This window comes from Trichosurus vulpecula, chromosome 7 (assembly GCF_011100635.1).
Source record: "Trichosurus vulpecula isolate mTriVul1 chromosome 7, mTriVul1.pri, whole genome shotgun sequence".
Classification (NCBI taxonomy): Eukaryota; Metazoa; Chordata; class Mammalia; order Diprotodontia; family Phalangeridae; genus Trichosurus; species Trichosurus vulpecula.
The window spans coordinates 148,181,845-148,200,122 of NC_050579.1; the positions used below are offsets into that span (position 1 = coordinate 148,181,845).

General features: G+C 38.0%; 1 protein-coding gene across 1 annotated transcript in view; it reads right to left on the reverse strand.

Annotated features, from left to right (window-relative positions):
• Positions 1 to 12,079: 12,079 nt before the first annotated feature.
• The window catches only part of RWDD1 (RWD domain containing 1), a 30,392-nt gene continuing 24,193 nt past the window's right edge, over positions 12,080 to 18,278 (reverse strand). Inside the window, exons 5-7 of the mRNA XM_036766463.1 lie at positions 18,016 to 18,148; positions 16,730 to 16,792; positions 12,080 to 13,737 (exon numbers count right to left, since the gene is read on the reverse strand). Of these exons, the coding sequence (XP_036622358.1) occupies positions 13,625 to 13,737; positions 16,730 to 16,792; positions 18,016 to 18,148 (309 nt within the window). The 3' untranslated portion in view covers positions 12,080 to 13,624. The remainder of the gene's footprint in view (positions 13,738 to 16,729; positions 16,793 to 18,015; positions 18,149 to 18,278) is intronic.

Below are 18,278 nucleotides of genomic sequence, written 5' to 3' on the forward strand. Positions count from 1 at the left end.
GTAAGATCTTTATAACACCAGCACACAGGAGAGCTGCTAGCACAGGTTCTTTGATCTGCTTTTCTAAGGAAAGCAACTTTAAGGGGTTTACAATCTCACTTTAATTAAACACACATAGATCATTTACTTAGTTCAGGGAGAAAAGTCAGCACCCTGAACTTCAGAGAAAACACAAACAGAAATTACAAGCAGAAATTATATAAACAGAACAAATAACACAAATCAGCAGACAGGGCTTCTGTCTATCCATAGCAATACATACATACATACATAGTTGCCAGAGAGAGAAGCACCAAAATCTGGGTTTTCAAAGCCAGGGTGGGGCTCCTTAACAGCTACCCAGAGTCTCGTTTGGTCAAATCACACAAACACTCTTCCAATGAGTGAGCCCCAAAGTAAAACACTAACCTCAGAGTACACACACACACATGCTTCTTCAGGGTCAGAGGGCATCACAACCAGGTGACTCAAACTCAAACTCATGTGACTTAGGCTTTCTTGTGACTTAAGCAAGTCATCAAAGACTTGATTCAAAGACTCTATCAAAGGCACTTGATTGCCTTAGTGCTGAGAAGCACTCCAAAAGAAAAAACAGCAAAAAGTCCCGCTTTGCTTGCCATTACAATAACCTGGCCCACAAGTTCACCTGGGACATAAACAGTACAAGAGAACATAAACATAACTGCACAGGGAAAATAGAACAACACAGCTGATGCTATTTTAGTGTATTCTACACACATTAGTTCATAATACAAATAAGGAAACTGAGACCTAAGAAGGTTAAGTCATTTACCTGTGGACACACAACTTGTACATAGTAGGTGGTGGTTGTTGTTTGTCCTTCATTCTCGAAGAGGGCTATGACATCAGGAAGATGATGTCATGACTTGTAAGTGAATTAAATTTAAGTGAGGGAGGGCTGTGTAAGTCACCAGCCTCACTTTCTCCTCCAGAGCCATCTGGGTCCAGTGGCAAGATGTAGATCAGGATGAGTGGAGATGGCCCCAGATGCTGTGGGAGACCTTGGCCTTTTTAAGCTAAGGTCTTTCCAAGTTCTCACTTTGACTGAGGCAACACTCATTCAGTGATTAAGGCTGGCTAAGAAATGAGCCAAGGAATGAGCCCTTTTATCTAGGATTTGAATACAGGCCTCATCTGAACTCTATATCCAAGGCTCCTCTCACCAGAAATTTAGCAATCAGCTTTCATGAGCTGGTATGAGCTGTCTCTCAGTACACCCAATGGGACAGAGTCCAGGTTCTTAGTAGAGAGGAGGTAGAGATTATGATATAAGTTGAGAAGGCACAATAAAGATCAAGTTGGGAAGTGAATAATTATTGAATATTAACTTAAAATCTTAAAATAAAATTTTGACCCAAAAGACCATATCAATATTTGTTAATTACATGGTGGTTTACTTAGAAAATCCCAAGAAGTTTTTTTATGAAAGGTAGTCCTGTGGGAGAGGGGATGAAAGGGGGATATAGGGTAAAATCTAGTCAGTAAAAAAGTATAAAATAAATCAATAAACATCTATTTTCAAAAGGAAATATAAATAATGTAAATAAGATAGAGATTTGGAAGAGAAAATGCTAAGATAGAGAGAATAGGTAGATTAAACAAAAAAGTGTCTATCTTTAGGTCACATAAACTTTAATATTTCCATAGGGCTTAAGTATATTTCTCTCTACTGCTGTATTCTACATGTGTGGCCAGTATTCCTCTGTAGTTGTGGGGATGTACACTCTGAATTGTGAGGGCAATATTTTATCTCTGTTGTTCATGCTACGCCTGAATTTGTGTGCCCTTAAAGTTATTTGAGTCTCGGTTTCTTTGCATGTAAAATAAATTATCTCTGTGGATCTTAAAGGATTTTCCTTATCTTACTAGTGAGGAAATTGACCCAGGAAAATGAAGAGACTTGTCAAATATCACATAGATAGCATACAACAGATCAAAGATTTAAATTCAGGTCTTCTAATTCCCTGAGGACAAATTCTTGTCCTAGGGAGAGTTGAATTGTATAAATTGAACGAGTGAGAAATCTGTGTCTCACTTCTCATAGCTTTTTTAGACTTTTTCATATCTAGGCTACACAATCCTGACACATTCTGATAGGCTGGGGGAAGCAAAATAAGCAATTATTGAGAGCCTACTATGTGCCAGACACTTGCTTAAGTACTTTACAAATATCTCGTTTGATCCTCTCAGCAGCCTTTTGAGGTAGATGTTATTATTGTCCCCACTTCACAGTTGAGGAAAATGAGGACAAAGGTGAAATGACGTGACAGCTAGTAAGTATCTGAGGTGGAATCTGAACTCAGGTCTTCCTGACCAGCCTCTACTATACTACCTACCTACCTCTATTATGACTAGGTCCCAATTAGTGAGAACAGTGAATTCTGCGAAAAGGCTCCACTTTATCCGAGTTCCCACGTATCCCAGTTCTCATATCCGAGTTCCAATTACTCCAAATTACAATTATGTAAAATACAATCACTGGTTCCAATGCAGTAGAAATATGTTGTATGAATTCAATTTGTACCAATCGAGACCTAGCAATATGTCAGAAAGGGGACTAACAGCAAATAGCTATTAACTATAAGGAAATGAATTCATGAGAAGATAACCTGGGCTAAGGAGTGCCCACAGCTACTAGATTTAACTCTTATAGGAACCTTTGGTTTCTATTTTTTTCCACCCAGTTCTCCCACCCCCCCCACTCTTGCAATGTTTTGCTGTTAGTACCAGTCATAGCCACTAGGGGGTACTGCTCTCTCTTGCTATGCTGGCAAAGGTATAGACTCCCTTGCTAAATTGATGTTTGATGATTTTAAAGGACATTATCAAACCAAGGATTTCATTATACCATCGCAGATCAGTCACTAACTTAAGAGTCTTAGTTGCCTAGGGGACTTGCCTGTGATCCCGATGTATCAAGCAAAACTTGAACGCAGCTCTCCCAAATTCTGACACTGGCTCTCCACCATGCCATGCTGCTTTTATTTATTGTGATTCAGTCATTTTTTCAGTCATGTCTGACTCTTAGTGACCCTATTTGGGATTTTGTTGGCAAAGGTACTGGAATGGTTTGCCATTTCCTTCTCCAGTTCATTTTACCGATGAGGAAGCTCAGGCAAACAGGGTTGAGTGACTTGCCCAGGGTCACGCAGCTAGTAAGTGTCTGAAGCCAAATTTGAAGTTAGGGAGGTAGTCTTCCTGATTCTAGGCCTGGCATTCTATTCTCAGAGTCACCTAGTGCCCACTGCCTTTATTACGTCAAGGTTTAAAAAATTACTTAGTGATGTTTGACTACTTAGTCAATAAACTTTTATTAAGTACCCACTATGTGCCAGGCACTGTTCTAAGCACAGAGGATTTGAAAATTATAATAGTTTTCTTGGAATAGTCTAAAATAGCATTTGCTCACTAGTTTCAAAGTGAGCTATGGGTGTTTGACTCATTTATTACATGGAGACTAAAAAAGACTTGCTATTTACGTGAACCTTGTTTTAAACAATTTTTTTTGGGTGGGGGTAGATACTTTTAAGAGGATTTAAGGGGGGAAAAGCATAAAATTGCTAGGAGAGGGATAGATTTCAATGATAGACATTTTAAAAAAGCAAAGGCAGAATTTTATCTTGAAAAGGTCCTAGCTGTGGGGAGAAAACAGTTTAAGACCTAGTTGCAGGCTTTTATTAAAGTTGGAGTTTTAGAATTTTCTTTCATGGTGAGTAAAATATTAACACATTGTAGTGGTCACATGGGTAGCTTTTGTAGCCATAAAGAATTGCTTAGATCTGAGTACTGAGAAGGTAGGTGACTTGCTTTCAACTTGCAGCCCTTTGACTGAATCCAAACTTGTTCTGTGAAGTTTGGATTCAGTCAAAGGGTCTCACTTGAGGATGTAGCGGGCCATGTGTGGCCTCGAGGCCGCAGGTTCCCCACCCCATCCAATATCTCATTCTGCCTCTCACCCGTGGCTCCAAGAAGCTGTAGTGTGCACAGTGGCCCACATCGTGATAGTCTTAGCAGACAGGCTGAAACCAGGTTGAAGGTAACGGATGGGCCTCAAACCTGTTGGTGAATTAAAGCATGTGAAGACTTCTTCCAGTGGAATGGGTGGACAAGGACAATTAATTCCAACAGCCATGAAGGTGGCTGAAGCAGTAGAGTGCTTAGAGCCAGAGTAGAGTAAAACATCGAAGACACCAAGGTCATCCACTGCATTCTGAGCCATCACTAGTCATTACGACTTTTGTATTGCCGCTGGACTTCATTGACTCTAAAAGAGAGAATGAAGCTAATGACTTCGCACAAGTCTGCCTCACTTAAATCCAATTCACGAGCAAGTCAAGGCGTCACCTCTTCATGTCACTGGTCCTCTTCAAAAGCAAAGGATGGGTAACGACAATTACCTCTCCAGTGGGCTTTGTCACTTCAGAATGTGGACACAAGATACCCACCCTGCTTGACTGACAGCCATGAGTATATTGACAACCTGGGGGAAAGAAATGTGACTTTTCAAGTGATGTCAAGGTAAACATTACTACAACAGAGACCATTATGATGAAAGCCCCTGAGCCCTGGCCAGTGGCCACATTTTTAATGTGAAATTCCAATACAAGAGTATTGTAATATTTTAAGGCATGGTCTAATAGGAGTTGCCCATAGAGATGACAGAATCTAGTTTTAGCTGTTTTCAGATTTTCTAGTCCATTTCTAATGTCTTAATAACGCCAGGAAAATGAAGAAAAACAGCCTGAAGAGGAAAGGTTATTCTGATGAGGAAAAAAATAATATTGCTATTATACCTTTGTGGTACTTAGGAGCAGCTGTAACTTTTAAAAGGGTTAATTAAGAACTAGATAGTAACATTCTTGTGAGATGTGAAGGAATTAGAGGAAAGAGTGAATAGTTTGGGCACATGTGTAAAATGTCAGCATGAACATTTTTCTCAATAATAATAATAGCACCTACTTAATAATATAAAGCACCTACTATGTGCCTAGCACTTTGCAAAGTACTTTTTAAAAATATCTCATTTGATCGTGAAAACCCTGGGAGGTAGGTGCTATTATTATCCCCATTTTACTATTGAAGAAACTGAACCAGACAGAGGTTGACTTGCCCAGGGTCACATTGTTAGTAACTGTCTGAGGTGGGATTTGAATTCAGGTCTTTCTGACTCCAGGCTTAGTATCCTAGCCATCGAACCACCTGCCTTCATAGTTTGAACCTCTTCATTTAAAAAATGGTAAACAGTCGTAGTAGTGATAAAAAAGAATTTTAATGTACTGAGCTTAAATTATAAGCAGTTTAGAATTAAGGAGATCTGTGTTTGACTCCTGCCAACATTTATTAGTTGTGTCAGTGTCTGCCTCAGTATCCTCACCTGTAAAATGTGGCTCTTAAAGCACCTACCACACAGTTGTGAAGATAGAGCGAGATCATCTATACGAAATGATTTGTGAGCCTTCAAGGACTTTATGAGGTTGGCGTTGTTTTTATTAACTTGCCCAGTGTCACCCAAGTAACACAGCAGTAGTGAGGCTTTGAGTGTGTGTCTTCTAACACCAAACCCAACATTGTCCCAATATCGCATTCAGGGGTAGGCACTACTTTCACAGTTCTGCTCGGCTACTTTTAGGCTAATGTACTAAGACCTAGAGGAATAAAGGTGTTTTATCAGAAATCAACAAAACTTCATAAACCATGCAAGGCAAAGAGTTATTTTAAAAATATCTCAGTGCTTCCTTTCCATTTGGTGATCTCGTTTCAAGGTAGACAAGGGCCACTCTAGGCAACGCATGGAGTTCCCTGCTTTTCTTGAACCCTTACTCTCTCAATAACCACTCTTTTTTTCTCTTTTGGGCACCTTTCACCCCTCGCCTCATTTGACTTTCCCCTCCCTCTCATTGTTAGTGATCATGTTTACTGGTAGTTTGGATTTCCTCATTTGAGAACTGTCTGTTCATAGACCCCTTTTTAAAAAATATATAAAAAAATTCCTCTATTGGTAAATGCTCTTATTCCTAAACTATTTGAATCAGTTCCTCATATATCTTGGGTATGAGATCTTTATCAGAGAAACTGGCTGCAAATATTTTCCCCAATGAATCTTTTCCCTTATAAGACTTAAGAAATCTGATTAAGGCAATGACAAATCATAATTGCAGAGGACCATGTTGAAGCATGCTGTCACCTCCTGACAAAGGAGTGATGGACTCTAGGTGCAGAAAAAGACATATAATTTTTGGCATGCAAATGGGTGGAATTAATTTCCTTGACTATGCTCATTTGTTAAAAAAAAAGTTAACTTTTTTTGAGGTTAGTAATGGAATTGAAAAAGAGGAAGAAGGGAGGAGGAAAGAGTAGGAAGAGAAAGGGAGAAAGGAGATAGGGAAGAGAAAAAAGAGAAGGAGGAGGGAGAAGAGGAGGAGGGAAAGGAGGGGAAGAGGAGGAGGGGAAAGAGGAGGAAGAAGAAAGGGGAAAGAGAATGGAGAGCAGGAGGAAAAGAAAAAGCAGGAAGAAGAGGAGAAAATGAACAAAAGAGAACAAAAAGAAGTTCACAAGGAAACAGTCAAGCAGGATAATTTTGAGAGTACCATATTGAATTTATTATAGCCTTGTTCAAAAGCATGGTATACATAATACAGGTTTGTAGTTTCATTTATAATCCACTTTTTCTGTTTTGCTTTGTAGATAGATAGAGATGTTCCTTTTTTTTGTTTTCATTAATTTCATAGTTTAAAAAAAAAAGATTCTAAGAAGAGGAGAAAAACCACTGGATTTTTAGTCTAAGACCTGTTTTACCTATTACAGGTTGCCACTTAACCTCAGGCAAGTTGCTAAATCTCTCAGTCTCAAGTTTCCTCCTCTATAAAATAGGAATGATAATTTACCTATGTACCTCACAAAGTTATTGTGAAGACCAAATGAGACATTTACGTAAAGCTTTACACAAAGCTTAAAGTGATAAATATGTCACATTATTTTACAGGGATTTAAAAATGCCTTCCTCCTTCCCCCCTCCAGTTCTCCTAGTGTTTATTTGTTTTCATTTTAATAAGTTTTCTCTAATTACCTGTGAAAACAATTTTAACATTCATTTTACAAAACATTGAGTTCAAAATTCTCCACTTCATCCTTTCCTTTCCCCTTCCTGATACCACAAGCCATTTAATACATACATATGTAATCATAATTGTCATGTTATGAAAGAAAACACAGACCCCCGCAACACACACACACACACACACATATACACACAGAGTGAAAAGTTGTATGTTTAGATCTACATTCAAACTCCATTGGTTCTTTCTTTGGAGGTGGGTAGCATTTTTCATCATGAGTCCTTTGGAATTGTCTTGGATCATTATATTGCTGAGAATAGCTAAGTCATTCACAGTTGATCATCATACAACATTCCTGTTACTGTGTATAATGTTTTCCTGCTTCTACTCACTTCCCTTTGCATCAGTTCATGTAAGTCTTTCCAGGTTCTTTTGAGAGCACCCTGATTGTCATTTCCTATACATTTCCATTACAATCATATGCTGCAACTTGTTCAGCCCTTAAAAATCTTCCCTTGCAATTTTATCTTTAATGATTTTTGTTTGTGCAAAACCTCTTATCTTCTGTCCTTTGTTTAGTCATGAACTTTTCCCATATTTCCAAAACATTGTTACTTTCTTGTTCTTCTAAATTGTTTATAATGTGGCCTTTTACATGTAAGTTATGCACCCATTTGGAGCTTATGTTGGCATAGGGCATGATTTATCTAAACCTAATTTCTGCCAGACTGCATTCCAGTTTTCCTAGCAGCTTTCCCCCTGAAAAAGTGAGTTCTTAGTTCAGTAGTTAGGCTCTGTGTTTATCAAATGTGTTGCTATAATGTTCATTTGCTTTTATATGTTCTGTCTGTAATCTGCTCCACTATACTCATTCAAGGTCTTATCCAAAATATAAGAACTGATTCAAATCTCTAAGAACAAAGGCCATTCACCAATAGACAAATTATAAAAGGCTAGGAATAGGAAACTGTCAAAGGAAGAAATCCAAGCTATCAACAACCACATAAAATCAATGATTCAAAGCACTAGTAATTAGAAAAGTGTAAATTAAAACAACTTTAAATTCAACCTCATATTCCTTTATTTTTTTTAAACCAGTACCAAATAGATTTGATGATTTGTAATTTAAAAGCTTGTACTGACAGGCCCCTCTCTTAACTTTTTTTTTCATTTTTTCCTTTGCTGTTCTGGACATTTTGTTCCTCCGTAAGAATTTTTTCATTATTTTTTCTTGTTCTATGAAATAATCCTTTGGTAGCTTGATTGGTATAGCATCGAATAAGTAATTATATTGGCACAACTTGTGCAGAAGCAATGAATTCTTTTTCCTATTACTTAAGTCTATTGTTATAAAGGGTTTTACAGTCGTATTTGCATGTTTCCTGTGTCTCTGTAGATAGAATCACAGATACTTTGTATATTCTGTTATTACCTCAAATGAAATTTTTATCCCTTCCGGTTGAGTGTTGGTAAGATATAAAATGCCTGATGATTTATGTGGGATTGTTTTGTGTACCGAAACATTACCAAAATTATTGTTTTAATTTTTAGTTGACTCTCTAAGATTCTCTTAAGTAAACTATCATAGACAAAAAGTAATTATTTCCTCTTTCTCTATGCTAATTCTCTCAATTTCTCTGTCTCAATGCAATTGCGAGTTTCCAAAACTATCTAAAGTAATAGCAGTGAAAAAGAGGCATTCTTGTGTCATCCCAGGTCTTGTAAGAAAGGTTTCCAGTTTTTATTGTATACAATGTTGGTGCTGGTTTTTAGATAAATATTACTTATCATATAAGGAAATGTACATTTATTCCCATGCTTTTTAGTGTTTAATAACAGAAATAGATGCTTAATTTTTATCAAAAGCCTTTTCAGTATCTACTGATATCATCACATGGTTTGTATTTTTAATGTTACATGTATAGTTGTATTGACCCTTATTTTCTGGTATACATTTATCTTGGTCATAGTATGTTTTCAATATATTGTTGTAGCCTCTTTGCTAAGATTTTAATATTTTTGTGTTTAATATTCATTAGGTATGGTGGTCCAGTTTTCTTTCTCTGTTTTAGGTATCAAAATTTTATTTGTATGAGTTTGGTATGTATCCTTTTCCTATTTTTTTTTTTGAGGTGATCAGGGACAAGTGACTTGCGCCATCATCACACAGCTAGCGTCTGAGGCCATATTTAACCTCAGGTCTTCCTGACTCCAGGACCAGTGTTCTATCCACTGTGCCACCTAGCTGTGCCTCCTTTTCCTATTTTCACAACAAAATACTCAAACTGTTCTTTGTATGTTTTGATAGAATTCACTTGAAAAATCACCTTGTCCTGTTGTTTCCCACTGCTTCTCACCATCTCCACTTCTTATCCTGTAACACTTTTAAGAGTTCATTTGTGGATTGTTGGATTTCTTTTCTCTGAAATTGAGCTAAATTCTCTATTTCTTGTTCTATTAATCTAGGTATTTCATGTTTTTGTAAATATTCCTCATTTTATCTTAGCTATCGGCTTTGTTTGCAATTAGGCAAAATAGCTCGATAGTTTCCTTGTTTCATCTTCAAATTTTATGACTTCTTTTTCATTTTGAAACAAACTTGTATTTATTTTCTTTTTTAGACACTTAAAAAACCCAGCTGCTAGTTTTATCAAATTTTTTTGTTCTTCCAATTTTGTTATTCTCCTTTGATTTTTAGTTATTGATTTGGAGGTCTTTTTTTTTTAATTGTTGCTTCTCTAGTGTTTTTCCTTTTTTTTTTTTAAAGTTACCTTTTGTTAATGAAAGGATTTAAAGACATTAATTATTCAATTTAACTGAATCCTGAAAAGTTCTGGTATATCTTCTCATTTTTGTCATTTTCTTTGATGAAATTTCCTATCATTTTTATGATTTGTTAGTAAAAGTAGAAGAAAAAGGCAGCAAAATTTTACATGTGGTCTACTTTTTTCTTTTGGGGCCAGTGCTAATGTACATGGTTAGTTTCAAAAATTCCTTTTTAAAACATTTCGAGAAAATATACCTCCTCTCACACACCCCCCCACCCCCAAAATGGATCAAGATACCATAGAATTTTTTGACTCTTCCTTGGAATAAATGCATGTTTTCAAGGCCCCAACACACTCAGAAATTCATGACTTTTTGAAAACAGTACTTGCTTCTCCTTAGTTCCAAATTCCTTAGAATTTAAGTTCAGTACATTAAAATTCACTTTTATTATTACTACAAGTGATTACTATTTTTTTCAATGAAAAGGTTCAAATTATGAAGGCAGCTAGATGGTTTAGTGGATAGAATACTGGGCCTGGAGTCAGGAAGATCTGAATTCAAATCCCACCTTAGACAATTACTAACAGTGACCCTGGTCAAGTCGCTTAACCTCTGTCTGCTTCACTTTAGGACCTATCTCCCAGGGTTGTGATGATCAAATGAAATAGATTACAGCGGCTCCTGAGTCCCATAAAGGCATAACAGCAATATTATTTTTTTCCCTTATTAGAATAACCTTTCCTCTTCAGGCCATTTTTCTTTATTTTCCTGGGGTTATTAATACATTAGAAATGGGCTAGAAAATCTGAAAACAGCTAAGTTAAAATTAGTCTCTGTCATTTCTATGGGCAACTCCTATTGACCACACCTCAAAATACTACAATACTCTCGTATTGGAATTTCACATTAAAAATGTGGCCACTGGCCAGGGCTCAGGGGTCTTCATCATAATGGTCTCTGTTCTGGTAATATTTACCTGGTGTCACTTGAAAAGTCAAATACTGGAATTTCTTTCCCCTAGATCATCAATGCTTATGTCTGTCAACTAGGTAAGGTAGGTACCTTGTTGTGTCCACATTCTGAAGTGACAAAGCCCACTTGAGAGGCAGTATGGGATAATGGATAGAGGGCCACTCTTAAGAGATGAAAAAAGACTGAGGTACAAGTCCAATGTGAGCTCAAGAAAAATTTGCCTTTCTCTGTATCCCCAGTACTTTGCACAATGCCTGATGTTTGTTGTTGTTGAGTTGTGTCTGACTATATGCCAACACCACGGCATGGAGTTTTCTTGGCAAAGACACTGGAGTGTCTAGCCATTTCCTTCTCCAGTGGATTAAGGTAAACAGGGGTTAAGTGACTTGCCCAAGGTCATACAGCTAGTGCCTTATCTTCCTGATTGTAAGCCTAGCACCCTATCCACTGAGCCACTTAGCTGCCCGATATACTTGTTGACCGACACATACTGGCTCCCCAACTATGCGCAAGCATGCAAGTCTAAGCAATTCTCTTTGGCTATAAGCTACAGACACAACCACTATGGTGTGTTAATATTTACTCTCCATGGAAGAAAACAATAAAATTCCAACTTTAATGAAAGCCTGGCAACTAGACCTTAAGCCGTTTTCTCTTCATAGCTAGGACCTTTCCAATACAATTCTGTCTTTGCTCTCCCAAACTGTTTTAAAATTATGTCGCTGAGATCTATTCCCTCCTATCAATTTTATGGCCTTTCCCCTGCTTAAATCCTCTTAAAGGTATTTATTTCACCCCTCAAAAAAAAAAAACTGTTTAAGCTAGGTTTGTATAAATAGCAAGTGTTTTTTACTCTCCATGTAATTCATGAGTCAAACTCCCACAGCTCACTTTGAAACTAGTAAGCAAATGCTGTTTGACTATTCTAAGAAAATTATTATCATTGTTAAGTCCTCTATGCCTAAGCCAGTACTTAGAATGGCGCCTGGCACATGGTAGGTACTTGATAAATGCTTATTGACTGACTAGCTGGAGATCACTCTGATTTATTTTTAACCTTGAAGTAATAAAAGATGCGTGATATAGTGGAGAGCCAGTGTTAGAATTTGGGAGAGCTGAGTTCAAGTTTGGCTTGTCACAGTGGGATCACAGGCAAGTCCTTCAACCTCTCAGTGCCCCCAAGTAACTAAGACTCTTAAGTTAGCGACTGATCTACAATGGTCTGATGAAATGGGTTTACAGGATTCAGAGACAGAGGGGAATTCAAGTGAGGAGTCTCTCGCTCTTTTATTTTTACAGATGAAGTCAACAGGACCCAGGTACATTAACAGACTGGACCAAGACCCCAGTTATTATGTAGTAGAGCCAAGATTCAAACTCAAAAAAGTTCCAGTATACTATGTGATACCCCAAGAAACCTTGTTGTTGCTGTTCAGCTTCTTCTTGGCAAAGGTACTGAAGCGATTTGCCATTTGCTTCTCCAGATCATTTTACGGATGAGGAAATTGAAGCAGAGAGGGTTAAGTCACTTGCCCAGGGTCACACAGCTAGTTTCAGAGGCCAGATTTGAACTCAGGTCTTCCTGACTACAGGCCTGGTGAGGCACTCTATCCACTGTGCCACCTAGTTACTCACATGCAAATTAAGTAATCAGCCTACTAAGAGCTATGTGGATCATTTCCTGGAACAGATTCACTGCTTCCACACTATTACCAACTTCTGATGACAACTCAGGTTAGTCCTCTGAGTTATGCACTGAAAGAAGCCTGCCCTTTGCACACTAATGGTTCACCTGTCATTTCACTGTGTTGGCAAGATAGGTGCCCCATATATTTCTTGAAAAGCATAAAGAACAAATGATTCCCCAGAGATTAATTAGCTCTAGTTGGGTCATTTTTAGTTTTTAACCATGAGGTCTATCTCCAAAGAAGGAAAGTGTGGAGTTTAGGGGGCAGACTGAAGTCTGACCCACATGATGATATAGCCATCCTGACTTCTCTAGCTGGAATTAATTAGACTGATCCAAAATAAGGCAAATCGAGGAAGCTAATTTCAATTAGGAATTACTGCCCCCCTCCACCCAAGTTCCTAAGCTCTGACACTAACTGTGTGACTTTGGTCAAGTCCCTTTAACTTCCCTGTTGTCAGTCTCCTCACAATGGGTAAAGGGCATCCAAGGTCCCCTTCAAGCATTAAATCTGTGACCTCATAAGGTGCAGGGTGGGAAAGGATCATAAAATTTAGAGCTGGAAGGAATCTTAAAGGTCACCTAATTCAAACTCTTCACTTTAGAGATGAGGAAACAGGCCTAGAGCAATCAGCAGTGCTAAACAGAAAAGCCAGAATTCAATTTTGATATTCTGATTCCATATACCATACCTCTATACTCTCTCTTCCACAAAAAGGATATATTTTATCACTATGGTCACATGAAACATGACTCTGAGACAGCCCCAGGAATGCTCCATGGATTCCCCCATATTGAGGACACCCACGAAGTCACATTTAGCCTGGGCAGGCCTTCCTTTCTGCTCACAAACACGGAGACTGCTTGATGCCATCAAAATGCACTGGATACTTTACAGTTGAAATTTTCAAGTCAATTTATTAAGCACAATGATGAAAGTCATCAGAAGAATATTCTTCTGAAAATTAAAATTATTTTTTTCTTAGAAAAAAGAAAAGGAAACCAACACACGCTCAGCAAAGCCACAGATGCTGTGGCATTCCAGCTTCTCTGCAAGCGGAGATACAAGGAGGGGACTCGCATACTGCTGACACCACCAGTTCATTAGTCAGTCTAGTTGCTAGTCACTCTCTAAATCAACTGGATTAAAATCAGGATCATCCTCGTCATCGTCTAGCTCCAAGTCATCCATTTCTTGGAACAAAGATTCATCTACTTCCACACTGTTACCAGCTGTAAAAAAAAAAGAAACACATTTTTTATTATTTCCTTAGGAACAGATGCAACTCAGTGGAATAACTAAATAGAACTTCTAGATTTCCTCATGGAAATGCAATTATTCAAAACTCATGACTTTTGGTTCAAATGATAGCAAGAATGAGTTTTTGTAATAAAAACAGGCACATGTTTATTATGTACAGCATTGTTGTTAGTCACTCGTGTCTGACTTAATCGATCGATCTAAAGATGATACTAACGATCTGACCATTGTTTGGTTGTAATTCATGCCGTTCCTGGCAGTACTGATAGATTTCTATATGGCAAAGTACACAGTAGGAGCTCAAGAAATCTTTCTAAGTGGATTGATTTGAACAGATTCTTACAGTCTCATTTAGGATCCCTTGATACCTCATGCACTGGAGAGCTGGCTTGCCACAATTCAGGGTAAAGCCTAAGGCCCAAAGAATAAAGTCAACTTAACTGGTCCACTCAGGGATCAAACAAAAGTTGCAAGCTCCTTAAGAGCAAGAGACTGTCATTTTTCACTTCTGTATCCCATGTCCAGCTAGGTGGCATAGTGGATAGGGTGCTTCACCAGGCCTGGAGTCAAGAAGACCTAAGTTCAAATGTGGCCTCAGACACTGGGCAAGTCACTTCACACTGTTTTTCTCAGTTCCTCATCTATAAAATGAGCCAGAGAAGGAAATAGCAAACCATTCCAGTATCTTTGCCGAGAAAACCCCAAATGCGTCACAAAGAGTCAGACATGACTGAAATGAGAAACAACATCATCTCACGCCCAGCACGGTAACTGGCATACAGGCACTTAGTGAATGTTCACTGTCTTTAAACCTATGATTTTGACTTCAAAATCATAGTACTTTATATAATTGAATATATAATAAAATGTATAACAGTGTATTCATAGAACAATCACAAAACAGCTTTTCTTTATTTCAAGCCCAAATCTTCTTTTCAACTTAGGCTCACTGCTTCTATTTCTGCCCTCTGGGGCAAACAGAGTAAGTCTAATTTTCCTCCTAGAGGACATTCCTTTAAATACTTAAGAGACAATAGGCACATCCCCCCAAATCTTTTCTTCTCTAGGATATTTAATTCCTTCAACCCATCCTTAAGACCTTTTACTATTCTATGGACTTTCTCAAGCTTATCAGTGTTCCAGCTAAAATGTGGTACCCAAAACAAACAGAAAAGTAGTTTTTTCTTTTCCAACATATTGAAAAAGAAAACAAAATTGGTCAAGGCACAGCAAGACTATGTAAGAATACCTCTGTATTCCTGAAAATGACTGCCTCTTTTGATAGAACCCAAGATCATGATTACTTTTTTAGCTGCTATATCATATGGTTGGTTCATATTGACCAAGTAGTTTCCCCCCAAATCCCTAGATATGTCTCCTACAAATTTCTCCCACTGTTTCCTGCTAAGAAGAAAGGTGTTCTGTGTTCGAGGCCTGGTGAGTTAAAGAGCAGGGATGGGTTCAATAAGAACTTACTAAGCCACAGGTGCTGTGCTAAGTGCTAAGGATACAACAGCCAAGAATCAAACAGTTCCTTTAAGTAGTCTACGTGCCACTGAGGCAGGGGTCACAAGTATGTATAGAACTGAATATAAAATATGAACAAAGTAATTTATGGGGAAAGGGCACTGGAACCCGAGAGAGAAGAGGAATCAAGATAGATTTCCTGGCACTGGAGCTGAATTTTAAAGTCTAATAGTTAATGGGCAAGTAGAAGAGGGCATAAGCATTTATTATGTACCTACTATATGCCAGGCACTGTGCTAACCACTTTACAAATATTAGCTCATTTGATCCTCGTAACAACCATATGAGGTAGGTGCTACTATATAATTCCCTATTTTACAGTTGAGGAAAATAAGGCAAATAGAGATAAGTGACTAGCCCCAGGCTCACACAGCTAGCAAGTGTCTGAGGCAGAAGCTGAACTCGGGTCTTTCTGACTCCAGGCCATGCACTCTTTCCACCAAGTCACCCAGCTGCCTCTAAAGGGCACATAAGATGCATCATCATAGGATTAAAATAGGTAGTTCCAGAAGGATCCCATTCTATCCCATTAGAAGATAACTTCCTTGAGGGTATAGACTATGTTTGCCTTCCTTTGGATCTCCGATGTTTAGTATAGTGCCTGGCATGTGGTATCTGCTTAATATTAATAAATGTTTGTTGCCCAATAAACTGGAAGGGACCTAAGAGATCATCTAGTCCAAAACTTTCATTTTATAAACTGGAAGCCCAAAGAATCCAAGTGATTTGCCAACAGTCATTAAATATCAGGGCCAGGAATCAAACTGAGCCATTCTTAGAATCTCAGGAATAGGAAAGGAGAAATAGGACAGGAGGTGTGACTCCTGGTGGGGGATCAGCATTTCAGTCAAGGGGATAAGGAGTTGTAAGGTGCTATTCGAGGGGTAACAATGTCTGATCACAATGTAGAAGACAGGTAGGAAGAAAAGTAAAGCCAGAAGGTGTCGAGCTGATGGATCTGGGGAGCAAGCACTCGAGGAAGGGAAGTTAGTGCCAGGAGGAGTAGCAGTAAAAGGGGGGAGGCTGTGATAAGAAAGAAGGTCAGTGTTAGGGATACCTCGCAGATTTCTCTCAAAGCCACCAGAGGACTTGGAAAGTAGCTTATGTGGATTTATGTAGAACAATTGAAAAAAAAAGTGGCTGGAGTGACGCTATTGCTGGATTTTTAAGACCTTTGGTTTTTCTTAACTTAGAAACTGATACTATTCTTGTTCAAGTTTTGCTCATACATAGAATAATTTTTAAAGTTAATAACCAATTTTAATATGTGTTAAATGTAAAAAGTTGACAAATATCTTCAACAATAAAGAACGCTTTTTAAAATTCCTGACATCTTTTTATACTAAGAGGAAGTTCTTCATTTTCAGTATGTTGGAAAAGAAAACACAAGCTACTAAATTTTCACATATTACAATTCTAAAGTCATAGTTGGCGTACCTTCTTCCAGGAACTGGATATCAGATGTGTCAAGATTGTGATCGGTTTCAAACAGTTGTTTTCCTGAGAGAAATCAGTATATTTTCATTAGAGTGAATGGTTTTCTTCACCCTCCTCAAGAAAAAAAAAAGCCCAGACTCCCTCTAGAATGATAATGAAACAAGAAGGAATATGTTGCTCTCATCATATGATAATAAATTCTGAGCTAGAAGAAACTTCAGAGGCCGTAGAGTCCCTCGTTTTATTTTACAAATGAGGAAACTGAGGCCTAGAGAGCTGAAGCACACAGGCAGGTAAATGGCAGAGCTGGGATATGAATCCAGAACTTTTGACTACAAATCAAGCATTCCTTCCACTTTACCAAGCTGCCACTCAATTTCAACGCATTTTGGAAGTTACCCAGCATGGCTGAAGGATACATGGGATCTATTCACATTAGTATGAGACCATAGCAGCTGACATTTATGTCCCTAGAGGTTCACCAATCACTTTATGTACATTATCTCATTTGACATTTACAACACCCCTGTGAGGTAAGGGCTATTATATATCATTCCCATTTTAAAGAAGGGGAAACTGAGACTCAGGGAGCTGAAGTGGCATGCCTAGAGTCACAGAGCAGTGTCATACAGCTGAAAGTGTTTGGGATTTGACGTCAAAGGACCTGGGTTCAAATCTCAGCTCTGCAATTTACTACTTGTACAACACTATTAGGCAGGTCAATTTACCTAGGCCTCCATTTCTCATCTATAAAATGAGTGCTAAAGATCCCTTCTGGTCCTAAATCTATGATCTTTGATAAAGGTCTGAGTTCAGAACTGAGCTGGGGTCATTCTGAGTATGGAATTTCTTTGAGGTTATCTGGTCCAATTCTGTCATTTTACAGATGTGAAAACTGAGTGCCACAGAAATGAATTACCCATAATCCTATAGGTATTAAGTGGCAAGCCCAGAATTTATACCCAGGTTCTAAGTCAGAGCCCTTTAGTCTGTATCATGCTGTGACAAAAGGGGAATACAGTGAGCTTTAGACTGATATAAACAGTGATGATAATATAGCTTGACTCTGGCACTGAAAAGCTTATAAATATCAATTTACCACATTATACACTTTTTTCTACATCTGTAAAATACAACCTGCAACTTCCCAACTTCCTTTTTTCATAAAGATACCACAAAAATTAGCAAGAATATAAATTACTATGTATTTGTCAAAATTTTTCCCAAATGTTCTTCTTGCTGGGACATGAACATGATGTCCTGGAAGAAAGGAAACAAAATCATACCACTTAATTTATTTTTTCCAGCTTGTTCGTCTTCCTTCATTCTTTTCCTTTTAATTTCTAAGAGCTCTGCATCAAACTTGGCCTTCCAACTTAAGAAATTCTCAATTGTTACAGGAGTGCCATGGAAACATTGCTTAGAAAACAAAAACAGATATATAAGGTACAGATAACTGAGTCCATAATTCTAAAGCCAAGTATTAACCCTGCTTCCCAAATTCCTGGACACTGAAAAGTTATCAACTGGCAACTAGAGCAGGAAGGTT